Source organism: Mesoplodon bidens (assembly GCF_964165515.1).
Source record: "Mesoplodon bidens genome assembly, chromosome: 1".
Taxonomy (NCBI): domain Eukaryota; kingdom Metazoa; phylum Chordata; class Mammalia; order Artiodactyla; family Ziphiidae; genus Mesoplodon; species Mesoplodon bidens.
Genome location: NC_138176.1, coordinates 115,541,719 through 115,555,813, shown reverse-complemented (window position 1 = coordinate 115,555,813; position 14,095 = coordinate 115,541,719). Strand labels below are relative to the sequence as shown.

The following is a 14,095-nucleotide window of genomic DNA, read 5'->3' as shown; positions in this document are numbered from 1 at the left end:
CCTTAATTGTTCTTCTGGGGTTTTATCTTGTTCCTTCGTCTGGAACATATTCCTCTGCCATATCATTTGTCTGAATTTCTATTTGTATTTTTGTGTATGTGGAAGGTCAGTTATGTTTCTTGACCTTGGAGAAGTGGCCCTCTGTAGGGGATGTCCTATGTGTCCCAGCAGTACACTCCCCTCTCATCACCACGGGCCAGGGACGAGGTGGCCCCAGGGTAGTTTCTGACCTGTGTTTGCAGACTCAGTTCCACAGTGTGGAGGTGATTGTAGTTTTCTTCCTTCTGGTGTCTGCCCCCTGGTGGCTGAGGCTTGTGCAGGCTTCCTGGTGGGAGGAACTGGTGCCTCTCCACTGGGATGGAGCTGGGTCTTGGCCCTCTGGTGGGCTGGCCGTGTAAGGGGCGTGTCTAGAGGTGGCTGTGGACTCAGGAAGTCTTCAGGCAGCCTGTCTGCTGATGGGTGGGTCTGCGTTCCCACCCTGTTGGTGGTTTGGGTGTTGGGTGGAGCCAGGTCTTGGTGCCAAAATGGCGGCCTCTGGGAGAGCTCAGGCCAGTGAATCTAACGGTGTCCTTGTCCCCATAGTGAGCCACACCTGCTTCCCCAGGAGACCCTCCAAGACCAGCAGGTAAGTCTGGCCCAGGCTCCTATGAAGTCACTGCTCTTGCCCTAGGTCACAAAGACCTTGTGTGTGCCCTCTAAGAGTGGCATCTCTCTTTTGCACAGTTCTTTGGAGCTCCTGCATTCAAGCCCTGCTGGCTTCAAAGTCAAGTGCTCTGGGGTGGGGCAGGGTCCTCCTCCTGATGCCAGACCCCAAGGCTGGGGAGCTTGATATGGGGCTCAGAACTCTCACTCCTGTGGGAGAAGTTCTGCAATATGATTATTCTCCAGTGTGTGGGTCACCCACCTGGGGTGGGTATAGAATTTAATTATATTGCAGGTGCACCCCTTATACTGTCTCGTTGTGGTTTCTTCTTTGTCTTTGGATGTAGAATATCTTTTTTGGTAGGTTCCAGTCTTTTTTACCAATGGTTGTTTAGCATTCAGTTGTGATTTTGGTGTGCTCCTGAGAGGAGGTGAGCTCAAGGTCCTTCTCCTCTGCCATCTTGTCCCAGGATATGCAATTATTTTTAAATGACCATAATACTATTGAATGAAGTTCATTTGAAATCATCTGCTATCTGATTAAGCAATCAAGTATATTATAATTATCAAAACCCAAACTCAGCATTTTCAGCTAATAAATGTGCAATTCTAGTTTTACTTTTTCTACTACAGCAATCTTTGCATACACATACAGGATAACAGGAATTTTATACTAAGATACCATGACTAATATCTGAAAGTAATTCCAATATTAATGTTTAATGTACACATTCCAAAATGCAGAGGTTCTTTTATCATTTCTTGTAGATGATGTATAGTCACTGTTTACCTACCTGTCCTGTGTGCTCTGTTTCATCTTTGTTTATGAGATACATCAGAAAAAACCTACAGGTACAGAGAGAGTAATCAGAAATGGATTGTATGGAAATATCAGCATAAACAGATACTTCTGATTCTGCTATGGACTAATAACTCTTCATGGCAGAGAAAATAAATGGGTCAAACCTGCAGGGCCAAAAAAAAAAAAAAAAGCCATGGGGACCAAAAGCATAATCAATCAGCTTTTAAAATATTTTTTTCAAAGGAGCTATAATGTGTTCACAGATCAAGTTATACCTCTTGGGAGCTGCTTTATACCAGGCTCAGTGCCAGACCCTGCCTGCAACTGTTTCCACATTCACTCATGGAGCAGGAATTGAAATCCTCTTTTGGAAAACCAATAATTAAAAAGGTTCAATAACTTGTCTAATATTGCACACTTGTGAATTCCAAAACCTTTTTTTTTAATTGCTACAATGCTACTCTATATCTTTTCTTTTTTTTTCTATCTATCTTTTCTGTTAGATATTAAAATCAGGTTAGAAACAGATTAAGAAATAATATTGTACTGAAGTACAGTTTTGGCTAGTCTCAAGTAATAGCCAGATTTCTATGTATTAAAAAAAAAAACACAACATTTAACTGTTTCCAGTGGTGCCTAAATGGGTCTGTGGTTCTTCAGAAAAGAGAAATGAAGATTCACATATCTCTAGGGAGCAGCTGGAGCATTCCTGTTCGAAATGGAAAACATGGCCCAAGCTCCCTGAGAGGCTTGGTACATATTCAGCTCATCCTTTCCACCTTTTCATTTCATGTTCTAGAAGGTATTGTTCACGTGGAGGGCTGCAACTTCATTTCCTAAGTCAAAGTAACCACTAGCTGTGGGTCTTTCCCTCCGAGAGGCGCTCTCTGTCCTGTTTCTCCAGCTTGCTGAGGTGGGGGATGCCTGGGTATCAGGAGAGGTAGGGGAGTCCGAGTCAGGCACACTCACAGATAATTGGCCAAGTTGTGTTCCTGTAAAGTGTGGGTTTCAAAGCCATGGGGCACGGTGTCGAAGTAATCATTGCCTATCCCACAGATGAAGCACTTGGTCTAGAAGACAAAGGCAGTATTCAAAGGTCAGAGTTCAGAAAGGAAAACACCACTCGGGCAGCTACTTGGGTTATTCGGTCTACGTAAAACATCATCCCAGAAGACTGTGCCAAGCCCCAGTATCAATTTAACTGTTGCCACCACTACATCTTGCCGTGGGGTTTAAATGACATAGGAACCAATAGCAAGAAGTAACAGAGGCAGAAAGAAGAGAACAAGATGATGATGGCTGAAAAGCAAAGCAATGTCTTCTTCTTTTCTCCAGCCTAAGTGAACACGCCCAGGCTTGGTGATCACTCTTGTTCATTACACTGGCTCAAGTTTTCTAGGTAGGACTGAATGTGTCCTCAACTGAAACCACAAACTTGGTATCTATCCTAGACAAGTCTCATGACCAGGCTGGTGGAGGTGGGGAGGCACAAATTCCTTCCATCTGGGGAGGACCAAACCAAATACCAAGCTGTGAGGTGTTGAATCAACGATTCAGAGAAGGTCCGCCACATGCCAGGCATCATGCTAGGCACACAACCAATATACATGTACTGGGATGACAGTCCACTCTAGAAACAGAACAGCTGCTCTCTCCACTTCCCTCCCATCCCATCCATCTCTCTCTTCACCCGCTAGGTCTGCCATCTGCAGGCCTGGTACCCAAAACCCAGGGAGAAGCAGGCCTTCCATTTTATCATTAGCATCTCCTGTGCATCAACTCAAATGAATTCAATAATTATTGTCCTCATGTGGCTCCAGATGCTCATCTTCCCTGCAAATTAGAAGCTGTTTCATACCGTCAGAGGCATGTTTATGATGCCCTAGATGCGAGAGCCTAGAATCAAGATGATTAAGGTAATTTATAATTCTCCCTGCCTTACTGATCAACAGCTGCTGACAGCAGAAAGGCTCCATTCAGCAATCCAGTCTTGTACACAGTTCAGTGTCTCTTAACTAAACAGGTTCCCACTTAACAGCTTTCCCCAGGAAACTGCCCTTCCTCTCTGTTACCTCTCTCGGGCACTCTGTGTGTAACTGAGCCACCGTGCTTCTTCCTAGAGGCTCATGATGGACGGAACCTCAGTAACATCCCCACTTGCTCCAAACTCTTCATCCTCTGCATCTGGCCAATCACCAAGCTCTTTTCATGCCAAAGTACTGCTTGAATCCACTGGGGTCCTGCATCCTCAGTGGCACTTCTTTAGCAAAAGCCTCATCATCTCCTACCTAGAAAATGCTGACAGCTGCTTCCCTATCCCTGGGTGTGCCAGTGTCAAGCTCACGCCCCCTATTTTAATCCATAGTTATCTTTTTAAAATGTAAAATCTGATCACCTCACTGCCCCGCTTAAAACCCTTTTCTTGCTTCCCAGCCTGTAAGTCACACTGTAAATTTCTCAAATGCATGATTAGGCTCTTAATTAGCTGGCCTTCTTCTCCAGCCCCTTTACTAGAAAGTCATGCTTCATCCTGAACCAGTTATGCTTCCAAGAAAAAAAATCTGCATATCAAATCCCCTAAAATCAGAGTCTTGGTATATAGAACGTCAGGCAGTGACGTTTTCACAGAATCCAACCCCTGGTGATGGGCATGGCCGGGTGGGGAGGTGGCCTAAAACTGGCCTGCACTCGCTCGCTCTCTCAAATCCACACCTCTGCAATCTTCAGGCCCCAGCTTGGGCATCCCTTCTTTTAAGTACGCCCCTGATCATACAAGAGGAAATTAGACACCAGCCCCAGAGACGCCAGCACTCAGGGTTTCCTCCTATAAAGGGCTCATCACACTGCTCATGATGTCCTGTTTACTTATTTGGCAGCAAATGCCCCATTTTGAATGAATGGTCTCCCCCTCCTGGAGGGGCAGATGGCGCCATACTACTGTTTGTATGTACCTGGAGCCCACCACACAGCCTAGCAACAGTGCTCAACTACGTGTATTGCCTGAATCAAAAACAGGCCAATGAAGCCATGCGTCGTTCATGTCCCTCCCCCTTCTCCCACAGTCGTCATTCTTTGATAAAAGACAGTGGGGACAGGCAGTGGCCACAACAACAAAAACGCAGAGTCAGAAACGGAGAGACTCACCTCCATGTCTTCTTTGACCTGTTCCTGTTGGTCTCTTAGCTCCCCAAAAGCATCGATAATTAAACCTAGTGTTCAGTAAAGATGGGATTTAATCTATCAACCGGAGAAGGATAATGAAATTCACAGCCCCTTGGCTAAGCCTCCCAAGGAAAGGGACCATGACACTGAGAGATGCTCAGAGCTTGGCAGAGGATGTGAGCGCACGCACACCAGATACTCCTACGAGGGCAGCAGCGTTCTCTCTTTGGGGGGCAGACACAGATGCAGTCCCCAGGGCACATACATACTGCCTGAAAAGGGGTTTAAAAATGAGGTGACAGGAGGAAAAACCTTGGGTTACCTTGGCATCAATAAATGGTATGTTACTACCTGCTTCACGCCAAGAAGGAGCCATGGAGATTGATGGTCATAAAGTACAGAAAATGCCACGAATAAGATTTTCCAGTGCTAATTTGCAAATCAAACATGCCCATATTAACTGTGAGGAATTCACCTCCAATCATTTTTTTCACAAGTTCGTCATCAATAAACTTTCCGTAACGTTATTAACTGCAGCAATCAGCAACTAACGGCTTCCTGCTGCTTTGTTCCCTTTTCTCCTGTGACTTGCTGGGCTGTACGTTTTCTTCCAAGTGTTTTATATGACTTTGCCCTCTTCTAAACACATGATTGTTACGCTCCATAAAGACATAAAGGAAGGGTTATGAATCCTTTAAAGGTGTTCCTGTACTTTACTGAAAAAAGGGTATCATTTTTTTGCCTGTGGAATTTAGAGGATAATATCCCATTTATAGATTCAAGCTAGGATAAATGTGTAAGCAGAAGAAGACAACATGAGTGATTTTTCTGAGGGAAAAAAAAAGTTACCTTGGAATAAAAGGAGAGGAAAAAACTACCCGCTCCAAGTTCCCTTGGAGTAAAAGGAAGATCGAATGGGTCAACATGGCATGGTGGTTGCACATGATGGCTCTGGGTCCAGACCCTGTGGCCTTTGGATTCCAGCCCTGACACTTTTCAGCTGTACACTTCAGCCAAGTTACTTAGACTTACTATGGCTCAGTTTCTTCAAATGTGAAGAACAACATTTTGCTCCCAGGGCGCACAGAACAGATGTCATTTTCAAAGAAATCTTTTCAATAACCCATGGCTTAGAGCTTTATATAATTTCCATGTGATAGACCCAAAGAGTCTAAATGGCTCACCGACCACTAGTTGTAAAGGTCCTCAGCGGCAGGGCAGGAAATCAGACCCAGGAAATGCTCTTTCCATTCTGTTATTTGAAAGGAGGCCAAAGAAACCTGTGTCCATCTCCCTGCTAGAGCAGGGTCCCTTGCTTCTTTGTTTTTCCCTCTACAGATTTCCAATGAAGAAACACTGAATGGAAGAGTTCTATTTGGCTTTTCTAGGAAACACCTGACATTCTTACCCCGTCTTTAGTGTTAGCTTCAACAATATGTAGGTCAAATTCTAGATCTTCTTAAGGATGATGCTTACCTTGTATTATGGCCAAGAGAATGACAATTACAAAGAAGAAGAAGGTGATGTCAAAGATGATTCGATAGATCTCATATTCATCGCCGGCTGGGTCTTCGATTTCATCACCGATACCCCCTCCGGCACGTACCCCGACATACATGTGGAACATATAGCACTGGAAAAGAGAGGAATGGCTTCACTTCCTGGAGGACCACTGCCCATTTTTATACTCAACACACCTGAGATTGTCTCTCTTGTTCCTAATCTTCACTGTGGAAATGATGAGCATCTTTGCCTTCTACATCACCTCTTTTTGTTTCAGTATTTGTAATTGTGATGCAAACACTTGGCTCTTACCTTCTGCTGTCTTTTAAACAAAACTCTGTGCTGCATACTCTGCTTAGCACCTGCTGTCATACTTTGCAGGAAACGAAAAATACCTCACTAGCATCAGGCATAAAGGTTATCCCATTAAGATCACAGTAAGGGCCACAAAACTACATTTGATTGAACTGTTCAGTTTTTTGTGAGCATAACAGACAAAGGAATGGGGAAGTAAAAGTCCATTGTATAACTGGATAGAATGTTAGAAATTAAGTGAGGAAAAAACCAGACTTAACACTTACCATCCTCTCATCTATCACATTGGAATATAATGCAAAAAATTTTTAACTTTAATGTCTAGAATAAAGAAATATGAGAAAGGCAGGGAAGAAATAGCAGCTCATTGTTTAAACTTTGAAACTTTAAAGCAACCGACAACATGTACAGCTGCAAGTGTCCATTGCCAAAAAAGAGGGGTGCAGTAAAGCGCTTTGGGGTAGGGTTTCTCAGCCTCAAAACCATCAACATTTTAGGTCAGATAATTCTTTGTTGTTGAGGTCTGTCTTACGCATTGTAGCATATGTTAGAAGGATCTCTGGCCTCTACTCACTAGATGCCAGTAGCACCCCAACCCACAGACAATCAAAAATGTCTGCAGACATTGCCAAGTGTCCTCTGGGGGAGCAACATCAGGACCACTGGATTAAGCATCTAGGGTTTTATCTTTATTTAGGGTAAGTCCACACTCTCCATTCCAGGCCCTCTGATTTAGCCATACTTCCCCTCTCTAAGTTCCCGTCTCCCAGGCACCGCCCTCTCCTCTACCCGTGCCTCTTCCAAAACAATATTCCTGATTCTAGATCTTTGCCTGCATATTCTCCTTATCTTGCAATATTCTTTCCCATTTGTATCCCATTAGAATCTACTCATCCTTCAGAACCTCAATGAATAATCCTTCTTCCATGAGGCCTCCTCAGGCTGTTCAAGACACTCTCATTTACCCAACTGATGTCACCCATCAATGCAAAACAAAAAACTCACTGTCTGCCGTAACCCTAATGAACGGGGCAAAGACCTCAAAACAGCATCTTCACTCAGTGAGACACCACACTCCTCTGGTTTTCTCCGACATTTCTGGTTATTCCTTCTCAGCCCCCTTGGCTGGTTCTTCCTCATCTCCCTATCTCTTCATGAACTAATGCCCAGGATTGGGTTCTCTGACTTTTTGTTTCTTTTAGGACACTCCCTTGGGGAACTTTTCCAGTTTCATGCTTAAATATCATCTGTGCTAATTACTTCAAAAAATTTCTATTTACACCTTGGGTCTCTTTCCTGAATTCCAGACTTGTATCTCCAACTTATTTTTCATTTGATGTTTTATGATCTATCTCACTCCACTAGAATTAGTCCCATTGTAAGAAGAATTACTTGGATTACTATTCTATCATCAGTGCTTAAATAATGTCCAGCACATGATAGGTACTCAAAAATCACTTGTGGGATGACTGAGGAGTGAAAAGTTATGACTGGTCAGCTGTTCTCATGGAGAACAGCTCAAATAGACCTCAGATTCTCAGGTCATTTTAAAGAGCATAAAGTTCAGGCAAAGAATAGGCAGCAAGATGATACCAAAATGCTCATAGTTCAACAGCCAATTAATTACTGATAGGAAACTTTTTCATTCTGCATCTAAGTCAGATGCCTGGAATTTAATGAACAGAATTAAATAAAGGTTGGGTCACTTAGGCAATAGCAGTGAAAGCAAAAATAAACGAATGGCATCTACTCAAACTTATAAACTTTTGTGCAACAAAGGAAACCATAAGCAAAACAAAAAGGAAACCATAAGCAAAACAAAAAGGAAACCATAAGCAAAACATGGACTGGCAGAAAATATTTGCAAATCATGTGACTGATAAGGGCTTAATTTCCAAAATATACAAACAGCTCATACAATTCAATAAGAAAAAAACAAACCACCCAATCGAATAATGGGCAGAAGACCTAAATAGACATTTCTCCAAAGACAACATACAGTTGGCCAAAAGGCACATGAAAAGATGCTCATCATCACTAATTATTAGAGAAACGCATATCAAAACTACAGTGGGGTACCACCTCACACTGGTCAGAATAGCCATCATTAAAAAAATCTATCAATACAAATAACAAGTGCTGGAGAGGGTGTGGAGAAAAGGGAACCCTCCTACACTGTTGGTGGGAATGTAAATTTGTACAACCATTATGGAGAACAGTATGGAGGTTCCTTAAAAAACTAAAAATAGAGTTGCCATATGATCCAGCAATTCCACTCCTGAGCATATACCCAGACAAAACTGTAATTCGTACAGATACATGCATCCCCATGTTCACTGCAGCACTATTTACAATAGCCAAGATATGGAAATAACCTAAAAGTCCATTGACGGATGGAGAAAGAAGATGTGATACACACACACACACACACACACACACACACACACAGGAATATTACTCAGCCATAAAAAGAATGAAATAATGCCATTTGCAGCAATATGGATGCAACTAGATATTGTCATACTAAGCTAAGTAAGTCAGAAAGAGAAAGACAAATACCATATGATACCACTTATATGTGGAACCTAAAATATGACACAAATGGACATATCTACAAAACAGAAACAGACTCACAGACATAGAGAACAGACTTGTGGTTGCCAAGGCTGGGGGAGTTGGAGGAGGGATGGATTGGGAGTTCGGAATTAGCAGATGCAAACTATTATATATAGGATGCATAAACAACAAGGTCCTATTGTATAGCACAGGGAACTATATTCAATATCCTGTGATAAACCGTAATGGAAAAGAATACAAAAAGAATATATACGTATGTATAACGGAATCACCTTGCTGTACAACAAAAATTAATGCAACATTGTGAATCAACTATACTTCAATAAAATTAAAAAAAAAAAGATTGGGTCACTCAGAAAAGAGGTTGGTCAGTCTGGAATGCAATAAGCAAAGAGCATCACCCCAGAACTGTTCTGGAGCCCAGGGAAGGGGTCTCTCTTACAGAGAGGTCAGGATAGTCCTTTTTTACAGACAGCCTGATGAGACCAATGGTGCCTAAACTTAATCCTGCATCCACATCTCCTGGAGGCTTAAACATTCTGGATTCCTGGTAGCACATACTGAATCAATCTTTAGAAATAGAAATTTGAAGACATTTAAAAAAAGCCCTCAGGACATGGCATTAATTTCTTAGAACTGTTTGTCTAAAACAGTGCTTGAAACTGTAAATGGTGGATCTGTGGGTAGAGAAAGTTTTATTTTCCCTGTATATTCTTGCATACTGTTGGGATTAGTTTTTACCACATGCATTTCTTATTTTTATTAAGAAAAATTGGGGGTTATATGTTTTTCTCCAAATCTGTCCACACATGTGATTAACTGTGGCTACAGGAAATAGAATTATTATTGCAGCTGCCTACTCTTTACTTAGTGAACTAACATAGGCCATCCTTTCCTGGCTTTCCCATTCTTAGCTTTGTTTGTAAAACTCCCCCTGCCCCCTTTGGCTGGCGACTTAATTTGGACAATCTACCTGGCTGTGGTCTGGCATTTCTCCATGTCAAATTCTGGCCCTTTGACTCCCCACATTAATAGCCATAGTGGGCCAACAGTGGATCACTGCAGTTCCCTGTTCAGGTCCTGGAATGCCCTAGCTCTCCAAGCCCGCTTATTTGACATGTATGTGACTAAGATGGTCTAGCTAATTCCTCTTGCTAATTCCTGCTGACCAAGACTTTTGGATTATAATTTGGCTCCCCACATAGAGTTTTTCTATCGAGAAGAGACTGTCAACTTGTTGCTTGAACTTTTAATGAGTGGAATGTTGGTATTCTGACTGATACATCTGACTCTTAGGAGTCTGGTTAATGTGAGTCTGTCCTCAAGCAAATGATTCACTTTACTTTCTAGACATTAAAGTTGAAAACAAGACCATGGAATGAGGCTAAATTACCAAAGTAAATGTCTCTTTCTTTTTAGATCTCTCGTCAGCCACTTGGCCTCTCTTGGCAATATCTGCATCTCACTGCTCGCCTTCATTCTATGATAGCACTAAGAATTTTGAGGAGGGGATTCCACCATATTTCATTAAAATGAAATATGGTCATGCTGTGAAAAGAGAGGTAGAGTTTTGTGGATGTGCTTAGTTAGGCTTAATAAGATACCAAAGTGAAAAAGAATAAAATGCACAGTTCACCAGTGGGATTTTGATATTGATTTTCCCAACCTTCTCCTTCATTATCAGAAGTTCTCACCAGAGATAGCAGGGCCATGGCTGTTGTGGTGGAGTAGGAGGAAATGTGGTGACCAGCCACTCACAGGAGGCGGCAGCCTGTCAGATTACCATTCTGCACCTGAAAAGGGAAGTCCTTTCATCTACCTTCCTTTTCAGAGAATCAGATTCAACCTGATCATAAGAGCTGGAAGAGCAGTGTTGGGCAGCAAAAAGTGACACCGCTTTCTTCAGAGAACCTGAGTAATGAGGGAGGAAGGTGCCTGGTGCTACAGAAATGGGGACAGGGCAGCTGCTAATTCTCAAGATTTAATGTTCTGTGACTTTCCCCCCATCCACCTCCTAAACTGATACATTCTGGGGTTAATCACTGTTTATGCTACCTTTAGGGGACACTGAAGAGCAACAGTTTCTAGTGGACTGGTGAAGATCCTTATAAGATCTTTACCTTGGCCAAAAAAAAAAAAAAAAAAAAAAAAGGCGGGTGTGGGGAGAGAAACAGACACAGGGAGAGAAAAAGGTTGAACTAGAGAGAAACAGATTATTCGTTGAGAAGATGGGGTAAAATAAGTACTTTAGAACAACTACTTAAGCAGGTTACTTCCCTAGGAGTATACTTTCTAGCTCAACCACCTGGAAAGCTTTTTCCAAAATACACAGGTGTTGATACCTTTCCTACAGTTTCTGACTCAAGGGATCTGGGGTTGGTCTTGAAGATCTGTGGATTTACAGAGAGTTTTCCTGGTGATTCCTCTGGGCATTTGAGGCTGAAAAGCTCTTATATATGCCACGTCAGTCTCCCTGGCTCTCCAGCTGCAATCAGCTTTTTCCCCTGGACTTGAGAACTTTAGATTACTTTTCAATTTCTTCTCCTACATTCTTGGTGAAGAGATTCAAATTCTATCAGGTTGTGGCTGGTTTAATTAGATTCTCTGGCTCAAAAAACCGTGATTCCAAATAAGTAAAGAAAGAAGAAAAGAAATTTAAGTATGAATCATCACTGACTCTGCAAAACTGCAGCTACAGTGCCACCTGCTGTAAGTTATGAAACACTGGCGGGTGAATTACGTCCCCCGGAAAACCTACAATGTTCTCTGAGACCCGAAGAAACAACCTGAAACAACAAATGTGATGGGAACTCAGGATGACAGCAATAAAATACGACGTGAGTGAGGAAAACCTATCTCAGATGAGAATACTAGACTTCACTCTTTGAAAAAGAAATGCTAAGGAGACTGGCATAAAGAAAGGATTCTCTTTGGGGAATTAAAACAATGAAATCTGATCACCTGCTACTCCATAATTCTGTCTTGCTAGCTGTTTGGTTTTACTAAGCCTCCACTTTTAATGAACATTACTGTCAGTGATTACTTACGTTTTAAGTGGCTATGGCTTCTTCAAAACCGCCCTGCACAAGCGTTAGTAAGAGGCAAATTAAAAGGGGTTTTTAGATCTAAAATTGAAAGGTTAACCTAGGTAATGTGGCCTCTGACACAATAGTTGTTAAGAACAATCAGCTGGAGATGGACTGTGCAAAAGTACACAGACTCCTGTCTGGTTCGACTGATTGACAGCAGTACATAATAATGAAAGAGGTAGGAGCCGAGGTGTATTGTATCCTGGAACTGAGTTTTCTTTTTCAAGAAAGAAACACCTAAGATGCAAACTTATGATGCCTCCAACCTCACCTCAGCCAAAGGCAAGATCTGTTCATTGTTATTTGTAGAGACAGAAATACCTACAACAGAGCTGGTCAGAGGCAGTCTCGCCCATACAGACAGAAATTCCTGAAACTGAACAAAACCCTGGCTGTAGCTCAGTCCCAAGCCCATAGATGAAAACATCAAGAAGCCAATTTCCTCATCCTAAAGTGAGGCAAGCTCCTCTGCCTTCTTTATACATTTCCCTGTCATTGGGTAAAATCAACCAGGTAAAGGCAGTGGTCTTCCTAACCCACCTCTTGTTCAAATGATGCATGGATTCTTCTCCTAATAAATCCATTGACAAAATTAACAAAAGCAGTGGAAACATCTGAGAGCAAGATGCAAAATGTAGTCATATAAGAATACTATTAGGGCAACTTGAACAGGGTCAGATACGACTCATGATGTGAGAGTGAGAGATCAGGATATTTTGGGGTCATACTGTGGTAGGAGAGGCGAATCCAAGTCACACGTTGTTCCCACCGTGTAACCCAGGCCACTGCATATCTCCATCTGAAACCCTCCCTACTTTCCACTAATCTGAGCAGTTCACTGAGCATCACACCCTCTGTGAATGAACGACTGCAGGACAACTTTCTGACCTGAGGCTGGTGAATTTTGAGATTTAGACCCATTGGGGTGATTCTCCTGGAATATAAATGAATCTCCCCAGAGTCCGTGTAGGCACGAGTGCCTACCGTTAGCCCTTACTGACCTCCCTTGCACCTTGTTGCCTCCTCCAGCCCCCTGCTCCCCTCCCTGCATCTGGCCAGCCGCTCCCCCAAGTCTTCAGGGTCATGGGAGAGAGAGACAAGGTGGTACTAAAGGCAGCACACAGAAGAGGGGATGAAGGATCTCTAAAGTACCTTCCTCACTGGGCCTGGAATGGTAGGGTAGGGATGTGGGGAAGCAGCAAGGGGGTGGCAGAGTGTCCCCCGTTAGCGACTCTGGTGGAGGTTACTACTAGTGACTGGTCAGTCTCCCGGAGCACAAGTTTTCTCTCTCCTTGACTTGTGGTCCTGCTTCCTGTACCAAATCTTGTTAACAGTTTCTTATGTATTCTTCCAGAAAAATAGTATGTGTATTCTAGCATATCTATTATATACATTCTAGCATATGTGTCTGTATCATCTTGTACAGTTAGGATCCTTTTGATTTTTTTTCCCACTTAAGTATAATTTGTATGTCTTTCCATATCAGCATGTACAGATTTCTCTACTATTTTAAAAAGCTGCATATTTTCCATTATATGATTTACCATAATTTATTTAATCAAGACTCTATAGATGATAATTTATATTATTTTCTATTTTTTTAGCAGCTAATATCCTTGAATATAGCAAGGCATATTTGTGAATAAACAGGTCAATTACTAGCAATGGAACTGACAAGTCAAAGGGTAAGTACACTTAAAAGTTCAATAGATATTATAAAATTTCTCTCAAATTGTTGTGTTATTTTAAATTCCCAACCGTGTTCATGAAGGTGCCAGTTTTTCAATCAATTCAGTAACTCTGGGTATTAACAAACTTTAAGATTTTGCAAACCTGATAGGTAAAGTTGGCAACTGATTGCTTTGATTTTCACTTTTTAAAGTATCACTATGATAGAGGCTGAGCATCTTTCCATATTTATAAGCTGATTCAACTTATTTTATAGTGAATTGTCTAGGCATATAATTTGCTTATTTTTCTATTGGCTTGTTATTTCTTCTCTCAG

General features: G+C 42.1%; 1 protein-coding gene across 2 annotated transcripts in view; it reads right to left on the bottom strand.

Moving 5' to 3' along the window:
* RYR2 (ryanodine receptor 2) overlaps positions 1-14,095 on the bottom strand; it is a 725,859-nt gene that overhangs the window by 11,351 nt on the left and 700,413 nt on the right. For both annotated transcript variants that reach the window (XM_081249359.1, XM_081249358.1), the window contains exons 100-103: positions 6,083-6,239; positions 4,589-4,653; positions 2,414-2,514; positions 1,437-1,488 (exon numbers count right to left, since the gene is read on the bottom strand). In XM_081249359.1, the coding sequence (XP_081105485.1) occupies positions 1,437-1,488; positions 2,414-2,514; positions 4,589-4,653; positions 6,083-6,239 (375 nt within the window). The remainder of the gene's footprint in view (positions 1-1,436; positions 1,489-2,413; positions 2,515-4,588; positions 4,654-6,082; positions 6,240-14,095) is intronic.